The sequence below is a fragment of the Drosophila hydei genome, unplaced genomic scaffold, assembly GCF_003285905.1.
Source record: "Drosophila hydei strain 15085-1641.00,03,60 unplaced genomic scaffold, DhydRS2 tig00000237-arrow-arrow-pilon, whole genome shotgun sequence".
Taxonomy (NCBI): domain Eukaryota; kingdom Metazoa; phylum Arthropoda; class Insecta; order Diptera; family Drosophilidae; genus Drosophila; species Drosophila hydei.
Genome location: NW_022045691.1, coordinates 366,643 through 380,282, shown reverse-complemented (window position 1 = coordinate 380,282; position 13,640 = coordinate 366,643). Strand labels below are relative to the sequence as shown.

Here is a 13,640-nt window from a genome sequence, read left to right as displayed (position 1 = left end):
CGTATCGTGCACGAGAGCAATAATTAGTACGTACGTCCACTCGCTGCAGCGGCTTCGTCGACGTCAACGTTGACGTTGGCTCACAATTAATGCAATGCCTGGCTTTATTTCACAGTTAATTCATTTTTGTTTTCTTTTTTATATGTATTATGCTGAATAGTCCAAGCACCTGTACACGTGATGTGCGTGGGCGCTTGGAAAGGGTGGATGGGGTAGAGGGTTTTAGCTTTAACTATTGTTGTGTGTCTCGGCTTACATAAAACGCGGCGGCGACAACTCTAGCAACATATTTTTTGTTAGGCAGCACACAATTTCACTGCTCGCTTTGGCAGCGGCTGCGACTGCGACGCCGGCAGCATAACTTTTCACTTTGCAGCATGTATCTTGTATCTTTTTGGTTAACTTGAACTTGCAACACCAAAAAAATATATTAAAAAATCCAGTTGTTAATTTGTCGATTTGGTTAGTCTTTGCATATATGCATGTGAGTATTTGTGTGCGTAGCGCGACGCGTTGTATCTTTTATCTCGACTAGTGGTTTGGACAGATCGGCGCGAGCGAGCGAACAAAACGCAAACCGTGCGGTCCCAAGTTGAATTTTAGACTGACACGCGCGCAGACTGCGGCAACTCTGCCGAAACAAAATGAAGCAGCAGCGCGCATGTGTATTGGTGACTGTGTGTGTTAGTCTTAGGAGGGTTGGCAGGCAGCTGGGCGAGGAAAACGAGTTTCCTCACACATACACACGCTCAGATAACACGCACAGCGAAACATTTCTCTATAACAAATGCGGGTGTGTGACTGCGATGCCAAGAGTAAGTCACAAGCCGGGACTATCGAGTGCGAGTGTGACTGCAATAGCGTCATTACTCGCTGTTCGCAGCGTTTTGTTGTGTGCGCTTTGGGGGTGTGTGCGAACGAAAGAAAAAATGTACGTGAACAAAAAAGAAAAAACAAAAAAACGAGGCTACACAGCTGGCGGGCATATGTATTGTATTTGCTTTTGCTTTCGCGCCCGTTGTGGCGCATTCATCCATCTATATGTTTGTATGTATATATATATGTGTGTGTGTTGCGCTGTCATCCACCCTGCCCGCTACTTTTGGCACTGCCGCCCTTGTCGACGAGCGAGAGACCAGTTTTCTGTGTCTGTATACTCGAATGTCGTTTCGTTGTGGTTGTTGCTGTTGTCGTTGCTGATACTGCTGCTGGCTTGCTTGCTATACTTCATCTTCTTTTTTCGATTTCGCGTTTGCCACCACCACACCTTCGCATACGCCTATACAGACGTACACACATACATGCGCATACATACAGATATACATAAATACATACATACCTGAGCTGACTAGCAAACGACAGCGGCTTTATTTTATTATTAGTTTTGCTTGTCGGCCTCACCCGGGACCGTTGGTCGCATCGGGCTGGTGGGGGGGAGCTACGAGTGTATCGCCGAAGCATTCGTTCGCTTTCGCTTGTAGGTACAGTGGCTGGCGTTGTATTATTTTTATTTGAATTTCATTTTCTTTCCGTTTAATTGTTAATGCTAATGTGTTTTTAATGCCAATATTGTTTATTCAATATTTTCATTTGTAATACTTTGAGATTTGTATAAATGTGGCTGTGACTGATGGCACTCGCTGATTGAGCACACACGTTGGTTTATTGCAATTATTATATGCTATTGACGTATTAATATATACCCAATGTATATGTATAAGATCAGTATTTTTAATGTTATTTTTTATATTTATTTTATTATCTTTAATACAATGTACTTGTATGCTATATATAAATATAAAATAATAGCATTAATATAATATTACTATAATATTATAAATTAAATACATAGAAATATATTGCACACTTGCACCACTGTGCCTTGTCAGAAGCTCTAGCATTCCATTTTTCATTTTGTTGTTTGACTGTGTGAGCTGCCCCCGTATAACTGTTCGTAGCTGTGTGCGTCGCTTTGGGCTGTTCTTGTAGTCGACGTTCACAAATGTTCAACGTTATATGTATGCCTGTATGTTTGTCTCTCGTTGAGGTTGTTGTTGTTTTTGGGCTACTGCTGGCAATGACAGGCAACGCTGATGTTGTCGATGTGAGGCTCGTTGTTGGAAACGAACGATGGCACGAAACATTTTGGTGTTTGCCTCGTTTTTGTTGTTGCTGCAGCCGCCATATTATTTCTACGCTTGTTAAGTGTTTTTGCCTGCTGTTTCTCTCTTCTCTATTATGCCTTTTATTTGGTTTTTGATTGCGGCCCGTTCATCTATACATATGCATGTGTGTGTGCGTGGCGATCCGGCTTCATCTTTGGCTGGACTATGTGTGTATTGGATTTTTTTATGGTTGGACTTTTGTATTTTTTGTTGTTGTTTTCGTATATCTGTACGTAGTTTTTTCTTATTAGTTGGGCAGACCTTCTTATGTCTTATTCAACTGTACAAAAAGCAATGCGGAGCATGCGCTCTTTTTTTTGTACGCTTCGAATTATGAACTCAAACTTGTTGGGTCTGGCTGCGGTAGTTGTTGGTGTGGTTGCCGTTGGCACTGGTTGGGGGGTCGTTGGCGTTGGCGCCGCAGTGTGAGCGAGCGCACGAGTGTGTGTCGAACGTTTCAGCATGAGTTAGCCTATGTGTGAGTAGCTCTACTTGTGTGTGTATGTATGTGCTTTTGTATATTTTATACAAAAATGACAAATGTATAATCAGCGTAAATTGCTTTGCGCGTGCTTTTTTTCACTGGCATCAATTTACCTTAGTGCGCTCTCGCTCTCTCTCTCTCGTTGCTGCCTCACTTGCGCTTATTAGCGCAGCCCGCGCGGCTGTATGTGTGTGTGTCGGTGAGTTGTAATTGCCTCACTCTCACACACATATTAGCTCTAGCATTGTTATCGTTAGAATTTCCTTCACCATTTTTAAAAAAAAACCTTGGAATTATCAACATCTGCATACACAAATACACTTACATACATACATACACATGCATACGACAGCCCGACTGGGGTGTCATTCGGGGCGTATAATATTGCTTTGCGCACGTCTGTATGTGTGTGTTGATTCAACTATCAAAATGGGTTGCTGATTGTTGGGTTCGCTTTGTTTTTGCTTTTGCTTTTGTAATGAAGTTTGAGCTCAGCGCCTAGGCGTGGTCAACTAAGCGTCGATCTTACTGTTAGGTCACCGAATTGAACGAAACTTCGACTTAAAAATAATTATACACAAAATACTTGCGCGATTGTATGTGTGTATCTCTAAAATGTGTGCATGGATGAATGCATGTGTGCACGTATGTGTGTATGCAGCTATACTGCTTATTAACCTCTCATATTACACAAGCAACTGATCGATTCACCCTTGTCCTTGCCCAGCTCCTCCTGCGTAGCGCACACACGCAGTCGTTATGCTCGCACGCATGCACATGTGAACGCTCAGGTTCAGTGCTGTGCGCTTCTTTCTTTTTCAAAATTTTCGTTAGGTTTTGGCGACATTTGTATGCGCTCTTTGTTATCGATAATAGTGATTGTTTAGTTATGCTTATTGTTTCATAAATTGAAAAATGTTATTAATTAGAATTTTGCTACGAATTTTGCTTTGCTTATTGTTGGTGTTTATAAATTGATTATTATAATTGAAGTGATTAACATAGTTTTTCTTTTTCATTATGAATTTTTATGAATAGGATAAGAGCAAATAAAATGATATATATAATAATATTATTAAAAAGTTTTAGCTAAATAACTTAAATGAAATCGTATCCAATATAAATTTACAAAATACATATTTCATATTTGATATTTGGACAACCCCTGTTGACTAACTGTTTGTAGTTGACCCCTCTTGAGATTTGCTGAAAAACCCATTGAACAGGCACGAACTGTACCGCTGGCTGGATGCGCTACTGCCAAGGGCCAGGGTAGTTCTGGCCGTCACTTTTTTTGTCAAAAGGGTTGAACTTTGGCACTTAATACACACACACACCTTGTGTGTGCCTTTCGCTCCCTTCACTTTTTCCTTTCTCCATTTTACGCCGTACTATGAATGCATTGCCAAAAGCAAATATTCAACAATTACCCCCAAAAATATTGCAGCTATTAAATAGAATGTGCCAAAAGCAACCCCTGAACTTGCTAAGGGCTGTTTCTCATTATTATTATTGTTGTTGTTGTTGTTTCTGGTGCTGTTGGTTTGGCAAAGAAGTTTCGCCAGGGCCGGAACTATGCACAGCCGACACAGATCTTAACTCTTGAGTGACTTAAGGGTTGGGGGATCAAAGTGTGGGGTGCCAGAGAGATCATTCCGAGATTTCCCAGGCAAATATGTGTAAAGATCTCAACAGGGAAAAGTTGCTTAGTTTCTTCATTTTTCTGGATATATCTTTAAAGATATTATCTTAACGGTATATTTATATATAAGAAAATAATATACAAATACAAAAAACAAAACACAAATTTTCACGCTTAAAAAAGGGTCGACTTTTCATAGTATAGGAATTTGATTAAATAGTGAACTTTTTCTGCTTCTTCTTCATTTTCATTATCTACTCGTAAAGTATTTAACATTTATCTTGATGGTCCTTTATCATTCGACTTCACATTTCAAATTTTGGAACTAGAAATCTTATCAATCTTATCTATATCAATGTCTGACACCTGTGAGCTCTAGCGACTGTACTTTGATTAACCATTAGCTTAGGAGACTGATATATATATATATATATTGAAGATAAGATTAATGGAAGTAAGATGTGAATACAAAAACCTAGTATTTAGAAATCTGAAAATTAAGTTTGGGGCCTAGTTGATAGAAAGCTAAAAGTTTTGAAATCTAGAAAGCTACCATATGAGCATCAAGTATGTGTGATCCTAATATATGGAGCCTTGGTAGATGAACTACCCAGTATACACAGGGAGTATATGAAAGTCCAGAATTGGGTAACCATGTTACCAAGTTATCAAAGTTAGTATTTCGGAATCAAAGTAAGTCTATAGAAGCCTAGTATATGGCAGAGCTGCTTGAGAGTTTTGCTAATCAGTATATATAAAAAACAGGTAACATTTGAAAGCCCAGTATGTATATAAAAACGTGCTATATGAAAACCTAAAGTGTCTAAAACCCTAATGGATACGCAATTTTAGGGAACCAAGAAACCTAGCATCTGAAAAGGCAGAAGATGGAAACCGACTATGGGGAAGCCCAGAAGCTTAGCATATGGAAATCAACTAGAAACCTAGTTAACATATAAGAAGAAAAAAAAAAGTATATATAAACCCGCTATATCGAATATACAGAACTGCAATATAAATAAATGAAAAACCAAGAACTTAGTTACCTTATAAAGGAAAGTCTAGTTGGGAGTCAGGAAACTAAGTGTACGGACTCCTATGAACTTAATATATGCAAACACAAAATATGTTTCTTTCTTAGAGGGAAGTCTACTAATTCGAAACCTACTAGATCGCAAGCTAGATATAGATAAGATATGGAAATGATTTCTATACAATTACACAAAAGATATTAACATAATAGATCTTTGTATCTATAAGATCTAGCAGACGAAAGTTAATATGTATATATGTATAAATAAATATATATATATATATATATATATATTTAAATATAAAAATATATATGTATATTTAAATATAAAAATATATATATATATATATATATATATATATATATATATATATATATATATATATATATATATATATATATATTTATATATTTATATATTTAAAAAAGCCTTTTATATATGATAAAACATACCCTTGAACTTTGATAGAACGCGCAGCTAAGATTTATCGATATAAATTCAAATAAACGATAGCATTTTGCCGTTAATAACAATATATGATTTCTTCTGAATTGTTATTGTTTTTATTATTATTATTATTATTATCATTATTATTATTATTATTATTTTTACTATTATTATTATTATCATTATTATTATTAATATTATTAATATTATTATTTTTACTATTATTATTATTATTATTATTATTATTATTTTTACTATTATTATTATTATTATTATTATTATTTTTACTATTATTATTATTAGTATTATTACTATTATTATTATACAACCATGCGTTATTCCACCGTTTGTAGGCCCCTCATTATGGCTCCGATTAGATAACTTCCACTTGGCAGGGCTTATTGAATATTTCGATGTCAGCTTTACTAAACAAAATTTAAACAATGTTTATTGAAACAAGAGCCACGGCTCAGAATTGCAGTAGGGAGTGATCGATTAGAAAATAGCTTAGCTTACGAGAAGACATATACAAAGCTTAGCTTGTTCTCACTTTCAAAACTTATGATATAAGGCAAGGCGTGTTATCGATATATATATATATATATATATATATATATATATATATATATATATATATATATATATATATATATTTATTTATTTATATATATATATATGATTTTATGTTATAATAATCACAAAAATGTTTACTCATAATTCTCGGTTTTAAACATTGCTGAATCAATCGATTGCAAATGTTTAGTTCATATTCTGGATCGATAAATCGTATAAAATGTACTAACTAACTTTATTTTAATTATAATAGTTATGAAAATATCTAAGATAGTAAAAATATTAGTCTACCGCTCTTATTTATAAAGCTCTATTCGTTTAACAGACGTACATGTCAATTTATGTCGTCCATTCCTCATTCGCTAATGGCATTTCATTGCGGTGACTTTCTTGGTATTGCACAATAATTGGACGATCGTTGGCGTGAACAACAGTTAAAAAATAGAAGCGCGCCGCCATTTTGAATTAACTGTCGCTGTCTAATTGCAGTTGGTATCGCGACTGCGTCCAATACAAAATGCCGACGGCGAAAAATGGGCGCGCTGCTTGCTGGTCGTTTTCGTTTTTTCGTTTTGGGGGTGGGTGTCGTCGAACGACAAAGCCAACAGTTCTTTCGCAAGCGAAACAACATCAACTATAGAGCTGTAAGCAAAGGAGCGAACGAGATAGATATATGTTAGGCGCATGTCGCTGGTGGTGCGCTGCAAACGGAATGGGCGTTGCCGTGGTGAGTTCAGTCGCTATATGGTGAACCAGCGTGTATAACAGTTGCATGGTAACAATATATTAGTTCTCGAAATTCTTGTCAAATAAATATTTAAAAAAAACTTACTTAATTTCTAAAAATATAAAAAAAAACGTATAGTTAAGCAGATATGCATGTGTGTACGTTTCTCATAAAGCCCATTAAAATAAATATTGCTTTCGGAGGCATAAAATTGAATTTTTTGTGGTGTGCTAAACAAAATGGTGGACATTTCATTTTTAAATGTTATATGTATAAAAAACGGAAAAATGTTAAATATTGTACTTTAAGTGATTATCATGTAATTAGAATTGATTTACATAACATATAAATTAAAATTATTGTTTTTGAGGTTATGTTAAAACAAGATTAATAAGAAAATTAATTAAAATAGGATTTTTAATTTATCAAATTTGAACATATTAAATGTATTCTTAAATAAATACAAACATAATAACTTATTATTAAAATAAATGCTTATTAAAATTAACAAAATGCGGAGAAATTAAGTTAGTATCTAAAATATAATACAAATATTAGTTTCTATGCTTTAAATCAGTTTTGCAATATGTCAGTATCAACTAAAAAATGTTTAAAAATCGCAAATTATTATTGTAATATTTTTTGTTTTTGTATAAAAAAAAAACAAAAACAATTCCTACGACTTGAGACATGAAAGAACTTGCAAAGCTTTCCAAACAGCTGATCGGCGCAAAGGGAGCTTTTATTGTGGCGCTTGTTAGCTTTTACATGCTCACTCACTGTCAGTCTCTCGCTCTCTTTCTTTTACGCTTTATTTTTTTATGCGCCGCTCACGCTTATTTTAGTGATTGTCGTCTGTGATTTCGTTTTAGTTTTGTTTTGGTTGCGCCTAAGATTGTGCGACTAGGCGAGCAAATAATATAAAGAAGAGTAAGCAAAGTATAGGTGCATTAACGTATAAGCATAAGTATAAGTATCTAATTATGTATAAGAGTGACTTTAGTGTTATATCGGACTTCTCTTGTCTTTTGCGTTGCGTTGTCTCTTTGCGGTTATTTTCCATAACGGATTATCTAAAATCTATGCAAATGATTGGAGCGTGTGGCGGCGCTCTGTGCTTGTGTATACTTCTCTCTATCTCTCTGTATCTCTCTCGCTCTCTCTGGTGCCGAGTGCGTGAATGGCGCGTGTACGTCAGCTGATGTCAGAAAATACATGCAAACGTAGATATGTACAATGCGCGCGTGTTTATGTATGTATAACGGCGATAGTATAAAACATATTGAATACTTATATTGCTGCGCTACGTACATACATTCATAGATATGTGTGTACATATATACACGCATACAATTTGTATGAAAATTTTTTGCTTATCAGTTGCTACATACAAACATTTATAAGATAATACACTAACACATACTCATATGCACACACCCACGTGTCCACACACACACATACACAGGCCTGCGAAGCCATTCAAGCTTTTCGACGTAATCAAATAAGACAGGGCATCTGAAAGACGACGGTCGGAAATGTAAACAAAAACAAACGTGTGAAAAAGCGCTAAGGTCAAAAGCTTTAAAGCTTTTTGAGATCGGCCTGCTTGCGGGACAGGCACAGACATCACTTGGCTTGTAATGTCAAGCAAATGAAGGAGGGTGAAAGAGAGAAAATCATAGATAAAACTTTATTTTAGCAGCAGCTGACAACCAACAGTCAAACATGTCTGTCATACAATATGGCTGCAATCAGCCAGCGATCACATGCCAGAGATGAGCTTATCAAAATAATTGAAATTAGCCAAATCAAAAAGAATTTTAAATAAAAAGTTTATTAATAGAGATTAAGATAGTCATATTTTGGTATTTGTACTACACATACATCAGTCTAAAACTTGATAATGGATTTAGCTGACAGTTTTGCCCGATCTAAGCTAAACAGGCTTCAAGTATTGTCCATGACTGAGTTTATGCACTCAACCTTCAACGCAATTCAGTCACAGAAAGACCGCAAATATTGAGCCAAAGGTATGGTAAGGCAGGCAGGTAAATTAGACGATCGTAAATGAGTTTATGATTATGCAGTTTCGTTTGCCTTTGTACCTGGAAACAGACAGACAGACGACGGCCAGACCTATGCACATATTGACAAAGTAAACCCGGTCGCGGTCATAAACATATTGACTTTAACAGCGCTCGGCTTTACGACCCAAAACTGTTTCACATTTCAGACCCTGGAACAACCTGCTGAATTGGCCTTTTTATTGTTTATCCAGCAAATTTGCAAGTATGCAAATTCGAATCAACTTGAAAAGCTCAGCTATGATCAGAATAGATCTGAAGAGTTGGTTTTGACTTTCTGCTTCGATTTTCTCGGGGCTTTTTGTGACTTGAGGCGATAAAGTAACTGTAAAATCAGTTAGGAACAACATTAAAGACTTCGAATTCATAAAATTTACTGAATTCAGGTTTAAAGTCACAAAGTAATGCAGTTTGCAGGCAGGCAGACGTGGGCGTGACACCGCCCATAAAGTATCTATAAGCTTGGTTAGAGCCACGAACTGGATCTTGCTAGCCATGTTCATATGCCCGTCCGTTCGTTTGTCCGTCTTACTACAAAAGATACTTTAAATATCAAAGATTCCTCTAAGTCAAACCCTAAGTTTATTATTGTTTTCTTTCTCAAATGAGAACTCGATTTTCTAACTATCGATAATAATCGATGATTTTTGAGACTAACTTTAGCAAGACTTCGAAATTAATATCCAGTTTACTGTGATGCAGACTATAGATAACTTAAAGATAATAGATAATAGACTCAATGAAGACTTTGATAAGCATTATAAAGATTTATATTATATATACAGTGAAATATGGCTTTAAAGAATAATGACAATTCCTTATACTTGGCAGCTTACAGAGACTTCACTGTATTTATATCAAGTCTGAATTGAAGTCTAAAAATAGATTAAGCTAAAGATTAAACCATAGACATAGTTACATACTAATTAACTGTTATGTCTGCTTTCGTTTTTATAGAATTTCAAAACTTTTGACCAAGGTCTTGTCATTGATTGTTGCATTTGATCAGCTTTACAAGAATGCGTTTCCATCAGGGCCTAATGCAAATGCGCAGATATGCGACTGCCGTTACCCTTCGGCAATTTGCGCAGGCACACACACACGCCAGCACACGCACAAGCACACAGACGACGGTGGTGCGAACACTGGCAAGCAGCGCATCGCCGCTGCCGGAACTGACACAGGTAAGAGCAACAAAGAAAGATAGAGCGAGGGAGTGGAAGAGCGAGCAAGAAAGCAAGCAGCATTGGGTAAGGGTGGGAGGGAGCTAGAGTGTGTGCATTGTGTTACGTGGTGGATTTTAGCGTTTGCTACCTGGGTGGGAGGGAGCAAGAGTGTGAGCATTGTCTGCGTGGTGAGTTTGTGCATCTTAGCGACCAGCATGGCCCAGGGTGGGAGGAACCAAATACTGTCCGCATTTATGCCGTGGTAAGTTTTTGCCTTTGCTCGCCGCCAACGGCCAATCGGCGTCTGCCAAGCAAAGGCAGCGTTTTGCAAATGGTGGTTGCAAAATTAAAGGCTAGGTACAGTTATACAGTTAGCCCACACGCAAAACTGATTGGGCTTGATACTCATGATCTCTTAAAAATCTATATCTATATCAATATAAATCTATCGCAGATCTCGGACAACGTACAGCGCGGCAATTACGCCCAGCTCAATGATAAGGATGTATCACACTTTGAGCAGCTGCTGGGCAAGAATTATGTGCTCACCGAGGATCTGGAGGGCTATAACATATGCTTTCTGAAGCGCATACGAGGTGGGTTGGCCGGATGAGTTCTGAAATTTCCTTTCTTCTATACATTTCTGGATCTTCTTCAATCCTAGGCAATAGCAAGCTGGTGCTAAAGCCCGGCAACACCCAGGAGGTGGCCGCCATATTGCGCTACTGCAACGAGCGGCGGTTGGCGGTGGTGCCGCAGGGTGGCAACACGGGTCTGGTTGGCGGCTCGGTGCCCATTTGCGACGAGATTGTGTTGTCCATGCAGCGCCTGAATAAGGTGCTCTCTGTCGATGAGGTGACGGGCATTGCCATCGTTGAGGCCGGTTGCATTTTGGAGAATTTCGATCAGCGCGCCCGCGACGTGGGTCTAACGGTGCCGCTCGATCTGGGCGCCAAGGCCAGCTGCCACATCGGTGGCAATGTGTCCACAAACGCCGGCGGCGTTCGCGTCGTGCGCTACGGCAATTTGCACGGCTCCGTTCTGGGCGTCGAAGCGGTTCTGGCCAATGGTCAGGTGCTCGACCTGATGTCAAATTTCAAGAAGGACAACACGGGCTACCACATGAAACACCTGTTCATTGGCTCCGAGGGCACACTGGGCGTGGTCACCAAGCTGGCGATGCTCTGTCCGCATGTCTCAAAGGCCGTCAACGTCGCCTTCATTGGACTCAATTCCTTTGACGATGTCCTCAAGACGTTTGTCAGCGCCAAGCGCAATCTGGGCGAGATTCTTAGCTCCTGCGAACTCATCGATCAGCTTGCCCTCAACACGGCGCTACAGCAGTTCAAGTTTCTTAAGTGAGTACTTGAGTAAACGTGTTATCGATTTGTTATCGATTTTGCACATAACAAAGAATCTATCGATTATTTCGAATCAATTTTTTTTATAGTTTTTCTTGAGATCATAAATTTTTCTATAAATTTATAGACTCTAATTACTCAGCGCTTAGATACCCCGAGCTTTGCATTGTTTACAGGATATATAAAGTAACAAGTGAGAATATAAAAAAGAAATGCTTCGACATCTATAAGTTTAGTGACAGCATAAATTTGGCTCTTTAAATATTTACAGGGTATACATTGTGATAATCCATATTTTCAAAGAAAACCAACCGATTTCCATCGTAAAGTTTATGAATGTTTGATATATGCTAGAAAAAGATTCAATCTTGTCAACTCTGCATTGTTTTTAATGATTACAGGGTATACCATACATGTCAACAATTTAATCTAATAAGACTAAAGTTATTTGTGAGAGGTTGAGTTTATCAATAGAAAAACTTGGGCTTAACTCATATCCGTTATAGCTCCTCTATCTTTTTTTTAGTATTTACAGGGTATACAGGGTATTTTTGTAAAATCTTAGCGCAGAGATTCATTTGATCTATGTGCAAATTCGATCTACATAACTTGTATGTTATATATATATATATAACATATGTTATATATACTTTTGACATTTTTACAGGGTATACACGGTATATAAAGAATTAATTTAGTATTTCTTTAACGCTAGTTAAGGGAGACACTTATTTTTACTTCATATGCTTCGACGCCAAAATACACTTCTAAATTTGTAATATATACAGGGTATAAAGGGTATAAAAACTCACCATATATCCTCCGTAGACTCAGCATAGTTTCTGGTCCCTATCTCTCTACCCCTGTCGCTTTAATAGGGTATACACAAGAATAACATCTTTTGTTCTTTCCCCTTAGTTCACCCATCTCTGGCTATCCGTTCTACATGCTGATCGAGACTTCGGGCAGCAATGGCGATCATGACGAGGAGAAGATCAATCAATTCATTAGCCAGGGCATGGAGCGTGGCGAAATTTTGGATGGTACCGTTACCGGCGAGCCCGGAAAAGTGCAGGAAATTTGGAAGATCCGTGAAATGGTGCCACTGGGCCTGATCGAGAAGAGTTTCTGCTTCAAATACGATATATCATTGCCGCTGCGCGATTTCTATAACATCGTGGACGTGATGCGAGAGCGCTGCGGCCCCTTGGCCACGATCGTTTGCGGCTATGGCCATCTGGGCGATTCGAATCTGCATTTGAATGTGTCCTGCGATCAGTTCAATGATGAAATCTACAAACGCGTCGAGCCGTTCGTTTACGAATACACCTCAAAGCTGAAGGGCAGCATCAGTGCCGAGCATGGCATCGGCTTTCTCAAAAAGGACTATTTGCATTACTCCAAGGATCCGGTGGCCATCAACTGGATGCGCGACATGAAGAAAATGTTCGATCCCAACGGCATACTGAATCCCTACAAAATGCTTAACTAAATGCAGTTCGTAATAATCCCGAAATTTTTTTTTTGTCTATTCTAATTATAAATGTTATATGTAAAAAGCTTTTAATAAATGTGCATTTGTTGCTTGTGTACTTTGGCTTTGAGCTTTTCATTGAATTGCATTTGTGGCGCCCCAGTGAATGGCTATCGATAGTGAGCTATGTTATCGGAAAGCTGCGTGCCTGGAGGGCGGCTCAAGGTGGAGTTGAAAATGCTTTCGTACGTTTCGATCGTGCTAAAAGCTGCGCGCTCCTCGAGATGAGCGCAGTTCATTGGGTTTTAAACGATGAGCACGTAGCAAGCAGTAAGTAAAAGCGAGCTTATATGTTGAAAATATTAACTGTATTAATATATATATTATTATTTTATATTCAATATTATTTAAAAATTATTATAAAATATTTGGTTTTATTCTCGTTTTTATTAAATTATATACATTTTTTATTGTATTGAAATC

The 13,640-nt window shown here is 37.6% G+C and overlaps 1 protein-coding gene across 1 annotated transcript; it reads left to right on the top strand.

Annotated features, from left to right (window-relative positions):
- Window positions 1–7,908: 7,908 nt before the first annotated feature.
- Window positions 7,909–13,219, top strand: LOC111593424 (D-2-hydroxyglutarate dehydrogenase, mitochondrial). The gene is made up of 5 exons (XM_023306168.2): window positions 7,909–8,002; window positions 10,114–10,340; window positions 10,777–10,918; window positions 10,987–11,680; window positions 12,602–13,219. Exons 2-5 carry the CDS (start codon window positions 10,176–10,178, stop codon window positions 13,173–13,175), a joined length of 1,575 nt encoding a protein of 524 aa, XP_023161936.1. The 5' UTR covers window positions 7,909–8,002; window positions 10,114–10,175; the 3' UTR covers window positions 13,176–13,219.
- Window positions 13,220–13,640: the final 421 nt, after the last annotated feature.

Coding starts and splice junctions, on each gene's coding strand:
- LOC111593424 (XM_023306168.2), top strand. CDS start 10,176: ATGCGTTTCCATCAGGGCCTAATGCAAATGCGCAGATATGCGACTGCC. Junction 10,341..10,776: donor CGCTGCCGGAACTGACACAG/GTAAGAGCAACA, acceptor AATCTATCGCAG/ATCTCGGACAACGTACAGCG. Junction 10,919..10,986: donor CTTTCTGAAGCGCATACGAG/GTGGGTTGGCCG, acceptor CTTCAATCCTAG/GCAATAGCAAGCTGGTGCTA.